Source organism: Brachionichthys hirsutus, chromosome 23 (genome assembly GCF_040956055.1).
Source record: "Brachionichthys hirsutus isolate HB-005 chromosome 23, CSIRO-AGI_Bhir_v1, whole genome shotgun sequence".
NCBI classification, from domain to species: Eukaryota; Metazoa; Chordata; class Actinopteri; order Lophiiformes; family Brachionichthyidae; genus Brachionichthys; species Brachionichthys hirsutus.
Window position 1 is genome coordinate 7557948 of NC_090919.1, and position 17199 is coordinate 7575146.

A 17199-nucleotide genomic window follows, 5' to 3' on the forward strand; every position below is an offset into this window, starting at 1 on the left:
ACAACGTCGGTCTCTGTTAGAGTTCTGTGCTTTTTATTCTTATAGTGATCGTGACCGTCACCTGCCCTCTTGGCAGACTAGCCTATTCCTATTTTATTAGTTTTATTACCTGCTTACCGCCGTAGAGGGCTGTGCACACCGCAGTGAACACACAACATGGACAAACACAAAGTGACAAATACACAGTGTTCTGAGAAGAAAGTGCAATGGATTTATTTGTGCCCCTTAATTCTACCCCTTCATCCAATCATCACCAAGAGTTGTCCCAATACACCAGGTTCACATCAGCCTCTAGAGGAAAGTCTGGATCACCAAGTTCTCAGATCTGAGGAAAAAGAGAGAGAGCATAGTGAGAGCCACAAACACTGAACCAGCAACCTCCACTGACTCAGAGATCTGTGGGCGGAGTTAACTCTCATAACGAGTTTTGATGGGTGCTGGAGTGGTGGACCTGGCATGCATGAGTGAGGGTAGGAACGAAGATCGACCGGTAAATCGAGAGCTTCGCCTTTCGGCTCAGCTCTCTCTTCAACATGACGGATCGGTGCAGAGTCTGCATCACTGCAGACGCTGCACCGATCCGTCTGTCAATCTCTCGCTCCATCCTTCCCTCACTCGTGAACAAGACCCCGAGGTACTTGAACTCCTCCACCACCCCGGTCTGCCAATCCAAAGGCACTGCCCCCGATGTCCATGCAATGTTGCAGAGTCGTGTCAACCATGACAGCCCTACAACATCCAGAGTCTTAAGGAACTCTGGGCAGATCTCATCAACCCCTGATGAGCCTTGTCACCGAGGAGCTTTTTAACTACCTTGGCAACCTCGGCCCCAGAGATAGAGGAGCCCACCCACAAGTCCCCAGGCCCTGCTTCCTCACTAAAAGGCATGTTGGTGGGATTGAGGAGGTCTTCAAAGTAGTCCCTCCGCCGATCTACGACATCTCGAGTCGAGGTCAGCAGCGCACCATCCCCACCATACACAGTGTTGACCGTGCACTGCTTCCCCCTCCTGAGACGCCGGATGGTGGTCCAGAACCTCTTTGAAACCGTCCGGAAGTTGTTTTCCATGGCCTCACCGAACTCCTCCCATGCCCGGGTTTTTGCCTCAGCAACCACAGTAGCTGCACTCCGCTTGGACTGTCGGTATCTGTCTGCTGCCTCCGGAGTCCCACAAGCCAAAAGGGCCTGATAGGACTCCTTCTTCAGCTTGACGGCATCCCTCACCACCGGTGTCCACCAAGAGGTTCGGGAATTGCGGCCACGACAGGTACCAACCACCTTACGGCCACAGCACCGATCGGCCGCTCCACCCCTATCTTCACCCGAGTGTCCAAGACATGCGGCCACAAGTCCGGTGAGACAACTACAAAGTCGATCATCGAACTGCGGCCTAGGGTGTCCTGGTCCCAAGTGCACATATGGACACCCTTATGCTTGAACATGGTGTTTGTTATGGACAATCTGTGACGAGCACAGAAGCCCAATAACAAAACACCACTCGGGTTCCGATCAGGGGGGCCATTCCTCCCAATCACACCCCTCCAGGTCTCACTGTCATTGCCAACATGGGCGTTGAAGTCCCCCAACAGAACGAGGGAATCCCCAGATGGAGCACTCTCCAGTACCCCCTCCAAGGACTCCAAAAAGGGTGGATACTCTGAACTGCTGTTTGGACCATAGGCACAAACAACAGTCAGGTTCCGTCCCCCCACCCGAAGGTGGAGGGAGGCTACCCTCTTGTTTATTGGGGTAAACTACAACATACAGGCACTGATTCTTGGTAGTTTGGTAGGTCTGTAATCACCTCCTAAAACACGTCTGGAAGAAATCGATCCCCTTCTGACATCAGGAGGGGGAAATGTGCACAAGATGAGCGTGCACATGCGTGCGTGCGTCCCTGTGTCTGCGCTCTCTTCACCGTCAACTCTCCATTTACTGGTCGATCTCCGTTCCTACCCTCACCTGTCGGTATCTCCGTTCCTACCTTTATCTGCTGGTCGATCTCCGTTCCTACCCTCACCTGCCGGTCGATCTCCGTTCCTACTCTCACCTGCCGGTCGATCTCCGTTCCTACCCTCACCTGTCGGTCGATCTCCGTTCCTACCCTCACCTGCCGGTCGATCTCCGTTCCTGCCCTTACCTGTCGGTATCTCCGTTCCTACCCTCACCTGCCGGTCGATCTCCGTTCCTACCCTCACCTGCCGGTCGATCTCTGTTCCTGCCCTCACCTGTCGGTCAATCTCCGTTCCTACCCTCACCTATGGTCACGAGCTTTGGGTAGTGACCGAAAGAACAAGCTCGCAGGTACAAGTGGCTGAAATGAGCTTCCTCCGTAGGGGGGCTGGGCTCTCCCTAACAGATCGGGTGAGACGCTCCGTCATCCGCAGATGAGGTGTCCGGGGGGCGCCTCCGTGGTGAGGTGTTCAGGGCATGTGCCACTGGGAGGAGACCACGGGGAAGACCCAGGACGCGCTGGAGAGACGATGTCTCTCGGCTGGCCTGGGAACGCCTCGGGGTCCCCCGGAAGAGCTAGAAGACCGGGGAGAGGGAAGTCTGGGCTTCCCTGCTTAGGCTGCCGACCCCGGATAAACAGTTTGAAGATGGATGGATGATTCAAAGTATTTTTATTCCATCCTGAGATTATTCTGCTCTTGGAACCTCAACACGAACTGAAATTCAGAGGTCCATTCTCAAACGGGGTCACCAAGAATCTCAAGCTCGCTAACCCTACAGTACTGTGTGCGGCCAAACAGTAGAATCATTGTTGCCGGCACCTCAATCAACGTTTCAGTTATGCTGCAGCATTTTTACTATGATCCCACATGCTGTCATCGCACCGTGTGTGTGTGTGTGTGTGAAGAGACCCTCGGCCCCTGATTGCGCTCCACACATCTAGCTCTCCCTCTGTCTCCTGCATGAGTCAAAGAAGAAGAGCAGATTGGATAAAGTTAATTTGTGTGGTAATGTCCCCGCAAAATGGCAAAAAATGTTTGTCTGCAACGTTCCCTCTAAGGTGCGCTCGTGCGTAATTACGCACAGCTGATATGGTCTTCGTACAGTGAAAATCTAGGTTGTGCACAAAAATAAAATCCAACCTAAATTGAAAATAACCTAAACACGTAAAAATTCATTCCGTGCTATTTTCCACTGAGTTGGTGACTGGCTGCTCCGGCTAATAATGAGATTCACATGTTTTTACGCAGCTAATAGATGCCATTGTAATCGGAGTTCCAGGACGCTCGCGGGACCACAGTACACACATCCTTTGCTTGTTGATTTGATCTGTTTTATTTGTTGATTTTTATCGCTTGTTTTTACGTTATTTATTTTTTATTGTGTACTTTGAGATTTGCTTTCAAATGTAAAGTGCATTTAAAATAAAATGTATTATTATTCGTGTGTTTGGTCAGACGCATGAAAAATTAGAGGGAGCATTGTTTGTGTGTATGCTGATACGTCCCTCACAGTTACCATGGTAGCGTGCTCCCTATGAACGTACTTTTGCTTCCGGGGTTAGAGCGTTTCTGACGGAGTTTTGTGTGACAGAAATGAGGGACGCTGTCCTGCAGCTTCTGCTTGATACAGAAATGATGGGCCAAAGACTGGCACAGATATGTCATATCGGTGTTTGGGAACTGCGTTAACTTGTGGAAAAAGGGTAGAATATGGGATTTTTAATGAAACTCGTTCATGCTCAATCCAAACTAAACACATATGTGCTTTCATGAACGCCCTTAAACCAACTTCTTGTCTCTCTTGTCCAGGAAATGGCATCTGTTCTGTATGTGGTGATCCTCACTACAACACCTTTGACAAACACACCCACCATTACATGGGGGCCTGCTCCTACACCCTGACCAAACCTTGCAACATCTCCACTGACTTGCCGTACTTCGTAGTAGACACCCAGAATGAACACAGAGGAAGTAACAAGAAGGTTTCCTATGTGAGGGCTGTGGTCATCTATGTGAGCGGAGTGACTGTCATCCTTGGCAAGAGACGCTCAGTCCAGGTAAGAGAGGACCGTTTAGTGCTCCTGCAGCCTCTGACGAAGGGCTACAGTGTGCTAGATTACTAATCTCTCGCCTTCAACTAGGAACTAGAAGGGCACTGGGTTTACCTCCACCAAGGCAAACACAACAAGTCCTAAATGACTAAAAGCTTTATTATCTGCAGCAGGGGTGCTCACACTTTTTCAGCATGCGAGCTACTTTTAAAATGACCAAGTCACAAAGATCTACCCACGAAAGAAATGCTAAACATAGAAGTATTTTCAAATGTATGCTGATGTACCCTGTGTAACCGCATGAGCCAATATTGCACAACACAATTTAATTAACTATGAACAGTAAACTGATGTAAATACAAAAAGTATTTACATCAGTTTACTTTGACTTGCATTGACTTGAATCAGGGATGCGTAGTCCGGACAGTCGCTGCTGACTCAGCCTCAAGCACATTTCCAAATGTTCATCCGTCATGGTGGAACGGGACTTGGACTTAATGATGTTCATGTGGAAAAAGGCTGACTCGCATAAATAAGTGGAGCCGAATAATGCAGTGAAGGAGGCGGCACATGTCCTCATGTTGGGGGACGTGTCCTCCAGAACTGTCCACGAGGTCTTGACTTCAGTTCGATGTCGGCTTGAAGAGTCAAAATCTCATTTTCCTCTGCTTGTTGGTGGATTATGGTAATTCAGGGCACCCCTGATCTACATGCACATTTATGTAATGTTTTTATTACAACATGCGCTAAAACTGATCTAATCTCAATATAACTCTTATTTCCTATATGCCAAATACCAAATCATACATGATCAGATGGAAAGAAGAACAGTGTTATCAAATGAAGCTACTAAAACATCAAGATGATAACTTAGTGGCCAACAATATGCATTTATACAAGTATATCCTCATTTAAAGCAGCAGTGGTGCAGAAAGCTCTCCCCTCTGTCCTTCAGGTCAATGGGACAGCGGTTGTCCCACCGATCACCTCCATTGATGGCATCAAGATCTACTTGAGTGGCAGGTTTGTTGTCCTGGAGACGTCCTTTGGCCTGCAGGTGCGTTACAATGGTGACCACCATGCTGATGTTTCCATGCCCACGTCCTACAACGGCCTGCTCTGTGGCATGTGTGGTAAGAACCAGCAGGATTATCAACTGTCTGTGTCCGATCCCAGGCTCCTCATTCTATGATGGCCGAACGGTGCAGTACTTTCACATTCCACAAATAGCAGGTCTAAATGCTTCGCCTCCATGTTGAACCATTTTGTGGTAAGTCTTAATGGTTGCTTCCCCGGCAGGAAATTTCAATGGGAATTCAAAGGATGACAACCTGAAACGAGACAACACACCGGCTGCTACCACCAATGAGCTGGGAGACAGCTGGCAGGTTCCTGACACACGTCCTGGGTGAGTCATTTCACCGTTCATATACAGGTCCTGTCCGAGTTACGACCTGCACGGCTTACGACCACCCGTACTAACCACCGGTACCGGTTAAAGAAAAAATTAGAATTTGTAAAATTTCCGTTGTATTGATTACTAGAGTCTGGATTTTCTCCAACGTAACATTCGCCTGTGACTCTTCTGGGTCACGTGACTCATTACTAAAAAAAATAGACCTGTAAACTAGCGAAAATTAGTCAAAAACAAACGTCTATTAGAACGTTCTTACAAAGGAGAAAAGTCCAACTGAGGAGGAGGAAGAAGAGGAAGAAGAGGAGCCGACAACCTCCAAGAAAAGAAAGTTTCTTTTTACAGACAAATCAGGAGTCAGATTTAAAACACGGTTCATCAACAGGTGACTCATGCACCAAATCTGCTCTGCATCATATCTGGAGACGAGCAAGAAAACGAGTCAATGAAGCCTGAAAACTGCTTCAACCCTGAGACCAAGAACCCGAGATTAAAAGACAAGAACCCTGGATTAAAGACAGGAACCCTGGATTAAAAGACAAGAACCCTGGATTAAAGACAGGAACCCTGGATTAAAAGACAAGAACCCTGGATTAAATACAGGAACCCTGGATCAAAGACAAGAACCCTGGATTAAAGACAGGAACCCTGGATTAAATACAGGAACCCTGGATCAAAGACAAGAACCCTGGATCAAAGACAAGAACCCTGGATTAAAGACAGGAACCCTGGATTAAAGACAAGAACCCTGGATTAAAGACAGGAACCCTGGATCAAAGACAAGAACCCTGGATCAAAGACAAGAACCCTGGATTAAAGACAGGAACCCTGGATTAAAGACAAGAACCCTGGATTAAAGACAGGAACCCTGGATTAAAGACAGGAACCCTGGATTAAAGACAGGAACCCTGGATTAAAGACAAGAACCCTGGATTAAAGACAGGAACCCTGGATTAAAGACAGGAACCCTGGATTAAAGACAGGAACCCTGGATAAAAGACAGGAACCCTGTCTTTTTAATCCGGCCCGCCAAACTTGTCCAAATTATATCATAAACTTTTATTATAATTAAACCTCATTCATTTTACCTTTTTATTGTCATTATACGGTTTACACTTTTTACACTGCAAACACACAATGACGTTCCGTCCCCCCCCCCCCCCCCTGTAATGTTATCTGTCAAAAGCCAAATCCTTTCATGCAATGGCTTTTACATGTCATTAATATTAGTTCACACAAATACTCCACCCATCTCGTCCTGGCCCCGCCCCTCTGTCAACTTTTAGAACCCATTGTGGCCCACGAGTCAAAACGTTTGCCCCCCCCTGGGCTATGTTCAGATTTCTCTAGCGCTGTGATGATGTTGATCATTTCATTAGAATTAATTCCACGCTCCACTGTGCGCTCACAAGAGAGAAGCTTCCACAGCCCCACCGCCCCCCCTCGCCCTCACAGACTCCCCTACCCCCATCTCCATCGTGGACTCTTCCCGCTTCCTGGGCACCACCATCACCCGGGACCTCAAGGGGGAGCCGACCATCAGCTCCGTCATCAAGAAGGCTCAGCAGAGGATGTACTTCCTGCGGCAGCTGAGGAAACTCAAGCTGCCGACCCAGATGTTGGTGCAGTTCTACACCTCCATCGTGGAGTCCGTCCTCACCTCCTCCATCACCGTGTGGTACGCTGGCGCCATCACCAGGGACAGACACAGACTGCAGCGCATTGTACGTGCTGCGGAGAAGGTGATCGGCTGCAAGCTGCCGTCCCTCCAGGACCTGTATGTCTCCAGGACTCGGAGGCGTGCAGGTCGGATCACAGCCGACCCTTCTCACCCTGGACACGGACTCTTTGACCCTCTCCCCTCAGGCAGGAGGCTACGGTCCATCCGGACCAGAACCTCCCGCCACAAGAACAGCTTCTTCCCCTCGGCTGTAAGACTCATGAACACTTAATTTTCTGTCCCGGACTCTTGGACATTTCATAACCGATAACTTGCACTGTTCTCTTTGCACTGCGTGATTATACTAGTTTTACTGCTGCTAATACACATCTGTGTATCCACTCTTGCTGCTGCTGTTTTGTGATGTGTCTGTACTTGTATGTTTTCTGAATTAGTCATTACTGTTACATGTAGCACGACTTCACAGAGAAACATTCCTAGTCTGTGAACCCTCGCTGACAATAAACACCTGATTCTGATTCTGAATGTAAGCAGCACATCAAGATCATCAAACTGTGATTATCCCACTGAGTGTAATGGTAAATGTTCTGCACTTATCGAGCACTTCTTCCACCTTCGCTCTACATGAGGCCTCACACTCACCCATTCACACACACATTCACACTCAGCGTCATTCACACGCCGTGACATGCAGACAGTCAGAGCTGGGATTCGATCACTGGACGGCCCACTCTACCGACTGAGCCACCCCTTCATGCTGGGGATCGACTGACTGATCGACTGTTATGGCCGTTACCGATTGTTAGTAATCTAGGAGGCCGATAACCGATATTTGGATATTCATTTGCAGTAAAATTGAAAATATTTTTGTCAAAATTTAGAAAAATACGAACTTGAACGAAAAATGTAACTAAAATAACTTGCTAGTTAAATAACCATTAATGCCCTGCGGTTTTCTCTCAGACAGACGGTGCTTTGCTGTCAGTTTCTGCAGCTTCTGTGTCATACGCACACACACGCACACACGCACACACACACACAGCCTTAACTCTCTCACACACACGTTTGGGGGCGACGGTGGCGTAGGTGATTGAGCGGGTCGTTCTATGATCGAGACGTTGGCGGTTTGATTCCTATTCCCATCCTGTTGTTGTGTCCTTTGGCAAGACACTTCACCCACCTGTGTAAATGTAGTGAGAGAGTGAATGTTGGTGGTCAGGAGGGCTGATGGTGCTTCATTCAGTCTACCCCGGCGCAGCTGTGGCTACAACAGTAGCTTCACCACCACCAAGTATGGAGTGAATGAATAATGCAATGTAAGGCGTCTTTGGGTGTCGAGAAAAACGCTATATAAAACTGATGCATTATTATTATTATTTTCTCCAGCTGCACTCATGGTGGAGGACAGGAGGACTGTGACAAAGAGGTAGAGGAGGAGGCCAACAAGCCCACCAACTGTGGCATGATCACTGATCCTGATGGTATTAACACACAGTCCATACCGGCTGCCTAGACACCTGATACACAGTCCATACCTGCTTTCTAGAACCCTGATACACAGTCCATACCGGCTGCCTAGACACCTGATACACAGTCCATACCGGCTGCCTAGACACCTGATACACAATCCATACCTGCTTTCTAGACACCTGATACACAATCCATACCTGCTGCCTAGACACCTGATACACAATCCATACCTGCTGCCTAGACACCTGATACACAGTCCATACCTGCTGCCTAGACACCTGATACACAATCCATACCTGCTTTCTAGAACCCTGATACACAATCCATACCTGCTTTCTAGACACCTGATACACTGGATGGATAGTAATTTACCTCCTTAAATCTCTTCACTGCTCATGTCAGAAAATATGCTGGCTGTAATATCGTGGGATACAAATAAAATAATCTAGACAACAAACAACTACTTTGATGTTTAGTTGGTTATAATAAGACTAGACCTTCATAAAGCAACCAAAGTATCCAGATTAGTCCTGAGGATTGGCTAACTGCTCTCACATACTTAGCATTGTTTAACAACAACCGAGAACCTGAGTATTAAATAGAAGAGCATCATGACAATATCACGTTCTCTAAACTCCTTGTCCTTGACTTCAGGTATCTTTCATTCCTGCCACTCTGTCGTTCCCCCTGAGCAATACTTTGGAAATTGTGTCTATGACATGTGTGCCACTGGAGGTCAGACCGTGTCCCTTTGCCAGGCCATAGAGAGCTATGCTGACATGTGTGCTGCTCTTGGAGCCCCCGTCGCATGGAGGAACGCCACCTTCTGTTGTAAGTGTGTGCGGGCATGGCAGCTGACCCTCATTGATTCTCCCACCCTGAGTGTTTGTGTGAATGCTCAAGCATCCCGATCGATGGTACAAATTAAAATGTGTGTGAATAGAAGGCTCCCAGCTGTTGTAACTCTGTCACTCTACATTTTCATATCATTTCACATTTCATGTGGATCCAGAAACCAAACAACACTTTCAGAAAAAGTCTGCTTGAGTCCAGGATGACCGTTGTTAGCAATGTTTTGATTTTTAAACACATAATGCAGCCTCGTGGGTAGCATGGCTGGTGCGGTTAGCAGGAGCTAGCGTAGCACAGTCTTGAGCCGCTCCCAAGACCGGATAAATGCAGAGGGTTGCAGCAGGAATATCATCCGACATAAACCTTTGCCAGAATAAAAAATGCAATCAACCTTAAATATGAACGTCGTCCCGGATTGGTCGAGCCCACCGGCAGCTTTGTTAACCTATAAGACGCTACTGGAAAAAATGGATTACTGTGGGACGAAGACAGGGACGAAGGAGACGAGGAAGACGAGTGCATCAGCAGCGAAAGAAGAGGGAATGGAAGAGTTCAGGACTGAGAGGAGAGACTCTGAATGTTGGGACGATGACGGGAAAAGCTAGAGAGCCGGTGATGATGAGGAGGAGGAGGAAGGTGGATGTGTGTCCAGGAGACCAGGAGGAAAGGAAGCAAGGCTAGAAGCAGAGGAGAAGTTCTTACGCTCCACAGGTAGGAGGTGAGTTAGAGGAGAAGGAGAAGTTCTTACGCTCCACAGGTAGGAGGTGAGTTAGAGGAGAAGGAGAAGTTCTTACGCTCCACAGGTAGGAGGTGAGTTAGAGGAGAAGGAGAAGTTCTTACGCTCCACAGGTAGGAGGTGAGTTAGAGGAGAAGGAGAAGTGATGGACAAGTTTGGTGTTCAGGACAGGAACCGAGAAGGACAGATGGAGGTGGACTTTACCAGAAGGATGGACATGTCAGTCGTTAACACTTATTTCCAAAAAAGACTATAGAACAGGCGTTGGCAAAACTTTTGACTTCCGGGCCACAATGGGTTCTAAAATTTGACAGAGGGGGGCAGGAACAGATGGATGGAGTGTTTGTGTGAACTAATATAAATGACATGTAAACGCCATGACATGAAAGGATTTGGCCTTTTATCATAACATTTTATGATATAATTTGGACAGGTTTGGTGGGCCGGATTAAAAAGCCCAAGGGGCCGCATATGAAGTATTTCGAGGAATTAATGAATGAGGAGAATGAGAGAGAACAAAGGGAAGTAGAGGAACCTACCTTCCTTGTTGACCAGGAAGCGATGAAGGTTAGCACAAGTGAAGCTAGAAGGGTGATGACGAGGATGAAGAATGCAGGCAGTTGGACCAGAGACATACCTGTGCAGGTGTGGAAGTGTCTAGGAGAGGTAGCTGCAGAGTTTTTAACGGGTTTGTTGAATACAATCCTAGAGGAAGAAGATGAAGAGGAACGGAGGAGAAGAGTTCTGGTGTTCTTCAAGAAGAAGGGAGACAAACAGAGTTGTAGAAACTACAGAGGATAAAGCTGATGAGATACGATGAGGTTATGGAAAAGGTGTTTGAGGCTAGACCAGACATGGGCAAACCCAGGCCCGGGGGCCATACACGGCCCGTTGGGCTTCTTAATCTGGCCTGCCGAACTTGTCCAAATTATATCATTAAACTACATTTTATTATAATTAAACCTCAATCATTTTACCTGTAAAAACCCAAATCCTTTCATGTCATTTATATTCGTTCACACAAACACTCCATCCATCTGTTCCTGGCCCCGCCCCTCTGTCAAATTTTAGAACCCATTGTGGCCCGCGAGTCAAAAGGTTTGCCGACCCCTGAGCTAGACTAAGGACAGAAGTGAGTATTTGTGAGCAGCAGTATTGCTTTATGCTGAGGAAGAGTACCCCAGACGCAACGCTAGCGTTGAGGCTAGCGTAACGCTTGAGAACTCGAGGTGTGACGACAGCTACAAAAGCGGCAACAGAAGATGGTTCTCGGAGCCTGAGTTGTGAATGAGCACCCGAGTCCGGTCAGGACGATGCAAAGGACAGGGTGAAGTGGAGAAGGTTGGTTTGCTGTGGCGACTCCTGACAGGACAGGCCAAAAGAGGAAGAGGTCTGTGTTTGTACACAGAGTACATCTACTCTGTGAAGTCGTGCTTTAGATGAAAGAAGGACATCTGGGGAGGGTCAGGGACTGGTCTCTCTAACGCTCCTTTTCTACCTACCCCCTTCCAGCTCTAAAGTGCCCCCCAGGGAGTCACTATGACCCATGTGGGCCTGCCTGTCCACAGCCCAGCTGTCAGGACCCTACAGGTGCTGGTGGCTCCTGCTACCGGCCCTGCATAGAGGGATGCGTCTGCAACAGTGACTTGGTCCTAAGTGGGGACAAATGCGTCCCCCTCAGTGAGTGTGGATGTTCTGAAGATGGGAAATACAAACCAGTAAGTGAGATCCGATGAAACTAAAAGGAAACAATTGATCTTCAATGTACTGCAAGAGAAAATGAATTTGTGTGTAGATGGGAGACGCTTGGTTCACCGAGACAAACTGCTCAGAGCGCTGCAGGTGTCACGGCAACAACAACGTCACCTGTGAGCCCTGGAGGTGCAGTCCCGCCCAGGACTGTGCGGTTGTGGAAGGAGTATTGGGCTGCCACTCTCAAGGTGAACCTAGCAGCAGAGGTTCAGCACACCTGAGAAACAAAGAACAATCATGATCTGATTCTTTCCCATCGAAAATCAAAACTGAAAAATCATTTTGGTCTCTTGAAGTTCATTTTAAGTACAGCTGTCCATTGTGTCTCCAGGTAAAGGAGTGTGTCATGTGGCTGGAGATCCTCACTACTACACCTTTGATGGTGTGATGCACACGTTCATGGGTACCTGCACTTACACACTAGTCCAGGTATGAGATGAATCTGTTTGTCTCGACTCCGGCCCCTTCTGTTAGCTCTAGATCTGTTTGAAAGATGACGCCACATTGTCGTGTGTAGGTGTGTGACACCGACAAGGTAACTGCGTTCAAGATAGTGGCTAAGAACGAAGAACGAGGCCAACCAGACGCCTCGTATGTTCGCTCTGTCAAAATCTACCTGCCTGGTGACACTGTGGTTGAACTGCAAAAAGGTCGCAGAGTTCTGGTGAGGAGAAACCGTCATGAGGAGGTGAAGGGTGAAACTCGATCAGTCGCCAACGGAGATCTGTCCTCTCTCTGTCTTGTAGTTGAAGGGAAGGCGGGTGAGAACTCCGGTTTCTATTGACTCGACAGGGACCCAGGTCATAGCCAGCGGTGCGTACGTCCAGCTGGACACGCCCTTTGGCCTACGGGTGATGTTTGATGGCGTTCATCACCTGGAGATCACTGTCCCTGGGGATTATTACAACAAGGTATGAAGAACTGTGTTCCCAAGTCTCTGAGTTAATCTAGATCCCCTCGACCGGTGAAATAATCTCCAATCTGAGTGCAAAGCAGGTTTACTGTTTGGTTCGAGCAGAAGAAATAAACACAAAACTAATGCTTTTATGTGTACTAGAAACCATAATATGGCAAAATAATAATACATATGTCAAAAACAAAACTCAAATTGCCCAATAATTCATTATATTGTGCTCAAAAAGGAGTGGGAAGAAGATCATTTATTAAATCCCACCCCCATTATAGATCTAACATATCAGATATATTGGACTGCTAATAATGTAACAAACAGATTAGGACGTTTCATAGGTTTATAAACGGTTTATAAAATACAAGGTATTGTATTTGGCCCTGTACTTTTGCAAAGTTTTTTTGTGGGTATAAAATGAATTTCATGAATCAGGTATTATTGCACTTTCTGCTTGTCCGGTGAGATGTCAAATCAACCGTCTCCACTTCACCCTGTCCTTTGCTTCGTCCTCCCCAACACCAGCCACTCTCATGTCCTCCCTCACTACGTCCATGTCTCTTCTCCTGGGTCGTCCTCTAGTCCTGTCCTTTGCATCGTCCTCCCCAACACCAGCCACTCTCATGTCCTCCCTCACTACGTCCATGTATCTTCTCCTGAGTCGTCCTCTAGTCCTGTCCTTTGCATCGTCCTCCCCAACACCAGCCACTCTCATGTCCTCACTACGTCCATGTCTCTTCTCCTGGGTCGTCCTCTAGCCCTGTCCTTTGCATCGTCCTCCCCAACACCAGCCACTCTCATGTCCTCCCTCACTACGTCCATGTCTCTTCTCCTGGGTCGTCCTCTAGTCCTGTCCTTTGCATCGTCCTCCCCAACACCAGCCACTCTCATGTCCTCCCTCACTACGTCCATGTCTCTTCTCCTGGGTCGTCCTCTAGTCCTGTCCTTTGCATCGTCCTCCCCAACACCAGGCACTCTCATGTCCTCCCTCACTACGTCCATGTCTCTTCTCCTGGGTCGTCCTCTAGTCCTGTCCTTTGCATCGTCCTCCCCAACACCAGCCACTCTCATGTCCTCCCTCACTACGTCCATGTCTCTTCTCCTGGGTCGTCCTCTAGTCCTGTCCTTTGCATCGTCCTCCCCAACACCAGGCACTCTCATGTCCTCCCTCACTACGTCCATGTCTCTTCTCCTGGGTCGTCCTCTAGTCCTGTCCTTTGCATCGTCCTCCCCAACACCAGCCACTCTCATGTCCTCCCTCACTACGTCCATGTCTCTTCTCCTGGGTCGTCCTCTAGTCCTGTCCTTTGCATCGTCCTCCCCAACACCAGGCACTCTCATGTCCTCCCTCACTACGTCCATGTCTCTTCTCCTGGGTCGTCCTCTAGTCCTGTTCCCTGGCAGTTCCATCCTCAGCATCCTTCTACCGATATAGTCCCTGTCTCTCCTCTGGACATGTCCAAACCATTGAAGAATGCAGGTCTCTCTTGAGCCTTAAGGAACTCTGGGCAGATCTCATACAACCCCGGGTCTTGCCACCGGGGGTGGATGAGATCCTCCCAGAGATGGAAGAGCCCACTCCATACCTCACAAGCCCTGCTTCCTCACCGGAAGGCATGTTGGTGGGATTGAGGAGGTCTTCGAAATAGTCCCTCCACCAATCGACAGCGTCTCGAGTTGAGGTCAGCAGCGCACCATCCCCACCATACACAGTGTTGACCGTGCACTGAGACGCCAGATGGTGGTCCAGAACCTCTTTGAAGCCGTCCGGAAGTCGTTTTCCATGGCCTCACAGAACTCCCACGCCCGGGTTCTTACCTCAGCAACCACCGTAGCTGAACGTTGCTTGGTCTGTCTGTACCTGTCTGCTGCCTCCGGAGGCCAAAAAGGCCTGATAGGACGACTCCTTCAGCTTGACGGCATCCCTCAACTCCGGTGTCCACCAAGAGGGACACCGATCGGCCGCTTCGACAATGGAGGCACAGAACATGGTCCACTCGGACTCAATGTCCCCCGGTACATGGTCGAAGCTCTCCCGGAGGTGGGAGTTAAAACTCCTTCTGACAGGAGATTCTGCCAGATGTTCCCAACAGACCCTCACAATACGTTTGGGCCTGCCAGGTCTGTCCAGCATCCTCCCCCACCATCGGAGTTGACTACAGTTCAAGTCTATCATTGTACTGTAGCCTAGGGTGTCCTGGTGTTAAAGTAAAACATATTACATTCGAAGACATTGTTCAGCGAGAAAAGTGTCTTTGAACAAAAAGCCCATTTTCTCAGGTTGTTGTTGAAAACTGCTGATTTGGGTGATTCTGCCTCTCTTCAACCGCCAAGAACTCCAGAACAGAAAACAGTAGAGACCATTTTTCTGATAAAAGAAGATACTTTAATCTTTCATTGAGTGTGTTTGGTGTTTACATAATCAAAACAAAACAAAACAGCCCAGGATCACACAACGAAAGAGTCCAGGTTCACACAGGAAAAGGGTCCAGGTTCACACAACGAAAGAGTCCAGGTTCACACAGGAAAAGGGTCCAGGTTCACACAGGAAAAGGGTCCAGGTTCACACAGGAAAAGGGTCCAGGTTCACACAGCAAAACAGCCCAGGTTCACACAGCGAAAGAGTCCAGGTTCACATCGCGAAAGAGTCCAGGTTCACATCGCGAAAGAATCCAGGTTCACACAGGAAAAGGGTCCAGGTTCACACAGGAAAATGGTCCAGGTTCACACAGGAAAAGGGTCCAGGTTCACACAGCAAAACAGCCCAGGTTCACACAGCGAAAGAGTCCAGGTTCACATCGCGAAAGAGTCCAGGTTCACATCGCGAAAGAATCCAGGTTCACACAGGGAAAGAGTCCAGGTTCACACAGGAAAAGGGTCCAGGTTCACACAGCAAAACAGCCCAGGTTCACACAGCGAACGAGTCCAGGTTCACATCGCGAAAGAGTCCAGGTTCACACAGGAAAAGAGTCCAGGTTCACACAGTGAAACAGTCCAGGTTCACACAGCAAAACAGCCCAGGTTCACACAGCGAAAGAGTCCAGGTTCACACAGCGAAAGAGTCCAGGTTCACATCGCGAAAGAGTCCAGGTTCACACAGGAAAAGAGTCCAGGTTCACACAGTGAAACAGTCCAGGTTCACACAGCAAAACAGTCCGCAAAGTTACGTTGACTTGAATTGACAAAATAATTTGAGGCAGAAAAGCCCAAAGTTTTCATAAAGTTATTTACATCTATCTAAGTATTTGACATCAACTCACATGTTTTGTGAAATGGCTGAACATCATGCCTCTCATGTATGAAACACTGTAACAAATGGTTTCTCCTCCCTCCTGTCCAGCTGTGTGGCATGTGTGGAAACTACAACCGCAACTCCTCTGATGACAACTTAATGCCCAATAAAAAACCAGCCGAGGATGTGATAGAACTGGGCAACAGCTGGAAATCTGATGGCGACAGTGATCCTGGGTCAGTGGCTTCAACCAGACACATTACCTGGTTCTCTCGATAGATGCCACCACATAAAACAGCATAGAAAACTCATTTCCATTCTATTTTTAGTCCATTTCTCAATTCATTGTATCAGAGTGATTCCTGTACATGTAGACAGCTTCTCCTTTAACGGTACACTGGCGTAACTGGACTATTGAGCACGCCTGTTTACAAGCCACAGCGACTTAATTTAACAGAAAAAAGGTTTTGGACATATATAGGTCGCACCTGTCTATAGGCTGCAGGTGTCCACGGTGGAACATTAGGTATTTACACAGATAAGCCTTTAATTAAATACAGTGGAACCTTGGATCACGAATTTAATCTCTGCTTTGACTCAATTCGTGACCTGAAACATTTGTAATCCAATTTATTTTTCCCATTTAGATCAATGTAAATCCAGTAATCCATTCCAGGGTCCCAGAAATACTTTCTTAAAACCTTTTTTATGTGTGGTAGAAATACAGAAATGAATTAAAGCTAACCTTTATTATATGTTGTGCAGCAGGAGAGGAGGAAGACGGCTCCTTTTAATACACTTAGGTTTCTTAGCCCCAGTAAAAGTAGCAATTTGAACTTTCTTGGGTGCCACAATGAGGGTAAATTTAACCAAAGAAATACACAAGAAACAATGGTGGCACAGTGGCGTAGTGGGTAGTGCTGTCTCTTTCAGTTCTTCACACTGACGTCTCCAGCGTCTCACCATCGATTAGTTGATGCCAAGCTTGCGTGCAGCAGCTCTGTTTCCTTCTTCGATAGCCGGAACGATCGTCTTTGTCAGGTTTCAATAAGCGACTGGCAGGCAAGAGGACCCCAGAATGCGGCAACAGAGGCAAAGAAAGGTTCAGTCTTTAATAAAACACAAAACTCTGAGCAAAAGTACTGAGGG

General features: G+C 47.9%; 1 protein-coding gene across 1 annotated transcript in view; it reads left to right on the plus strand.

Moving 5' to 3' along the window:
* Nucleotides 1-17199, plus strand: part of zanl (zonadhesin, like) — a 123384-nt gene that overhangs the window by 88582 nt on the left and 17603 nt on the right. Inside the window, exons 79-89 of the mRNA XM_068756186.1 lie at nt 3763-4012; nt 4962-5139; nt 5306-5414; nt 8488-8582; nt 9226-9402; nt 11672-11877; nt 11955-12099; nt 12243-12340; nt 12429-12575; nt 12658-12822; nt 16159-16286. Of these exons, the coding sequence (XP_068612287.1) occupies nt 3763-4012; nt 4962-5139; nt 5306-5414; nt 8488-8582; nt 9226-9402; nt 11672-11877; nt 11955-12099; nt 12243-12340; nt 12429-12575; nt 12658-12822; nt 16159-16286 (1698 nt within the window). The remainder of the gene's footprint in view (nt 1-3762; nt 4013-4961; nt 5140-5305; nt 5415-8487; nt 8583-9225; nt 9403-11671; nt 11878-11954; nt 12100-12242; nt 12341-12428; nt 12576-12657; nt 12823-16158; nt 16287-17199) is intronic.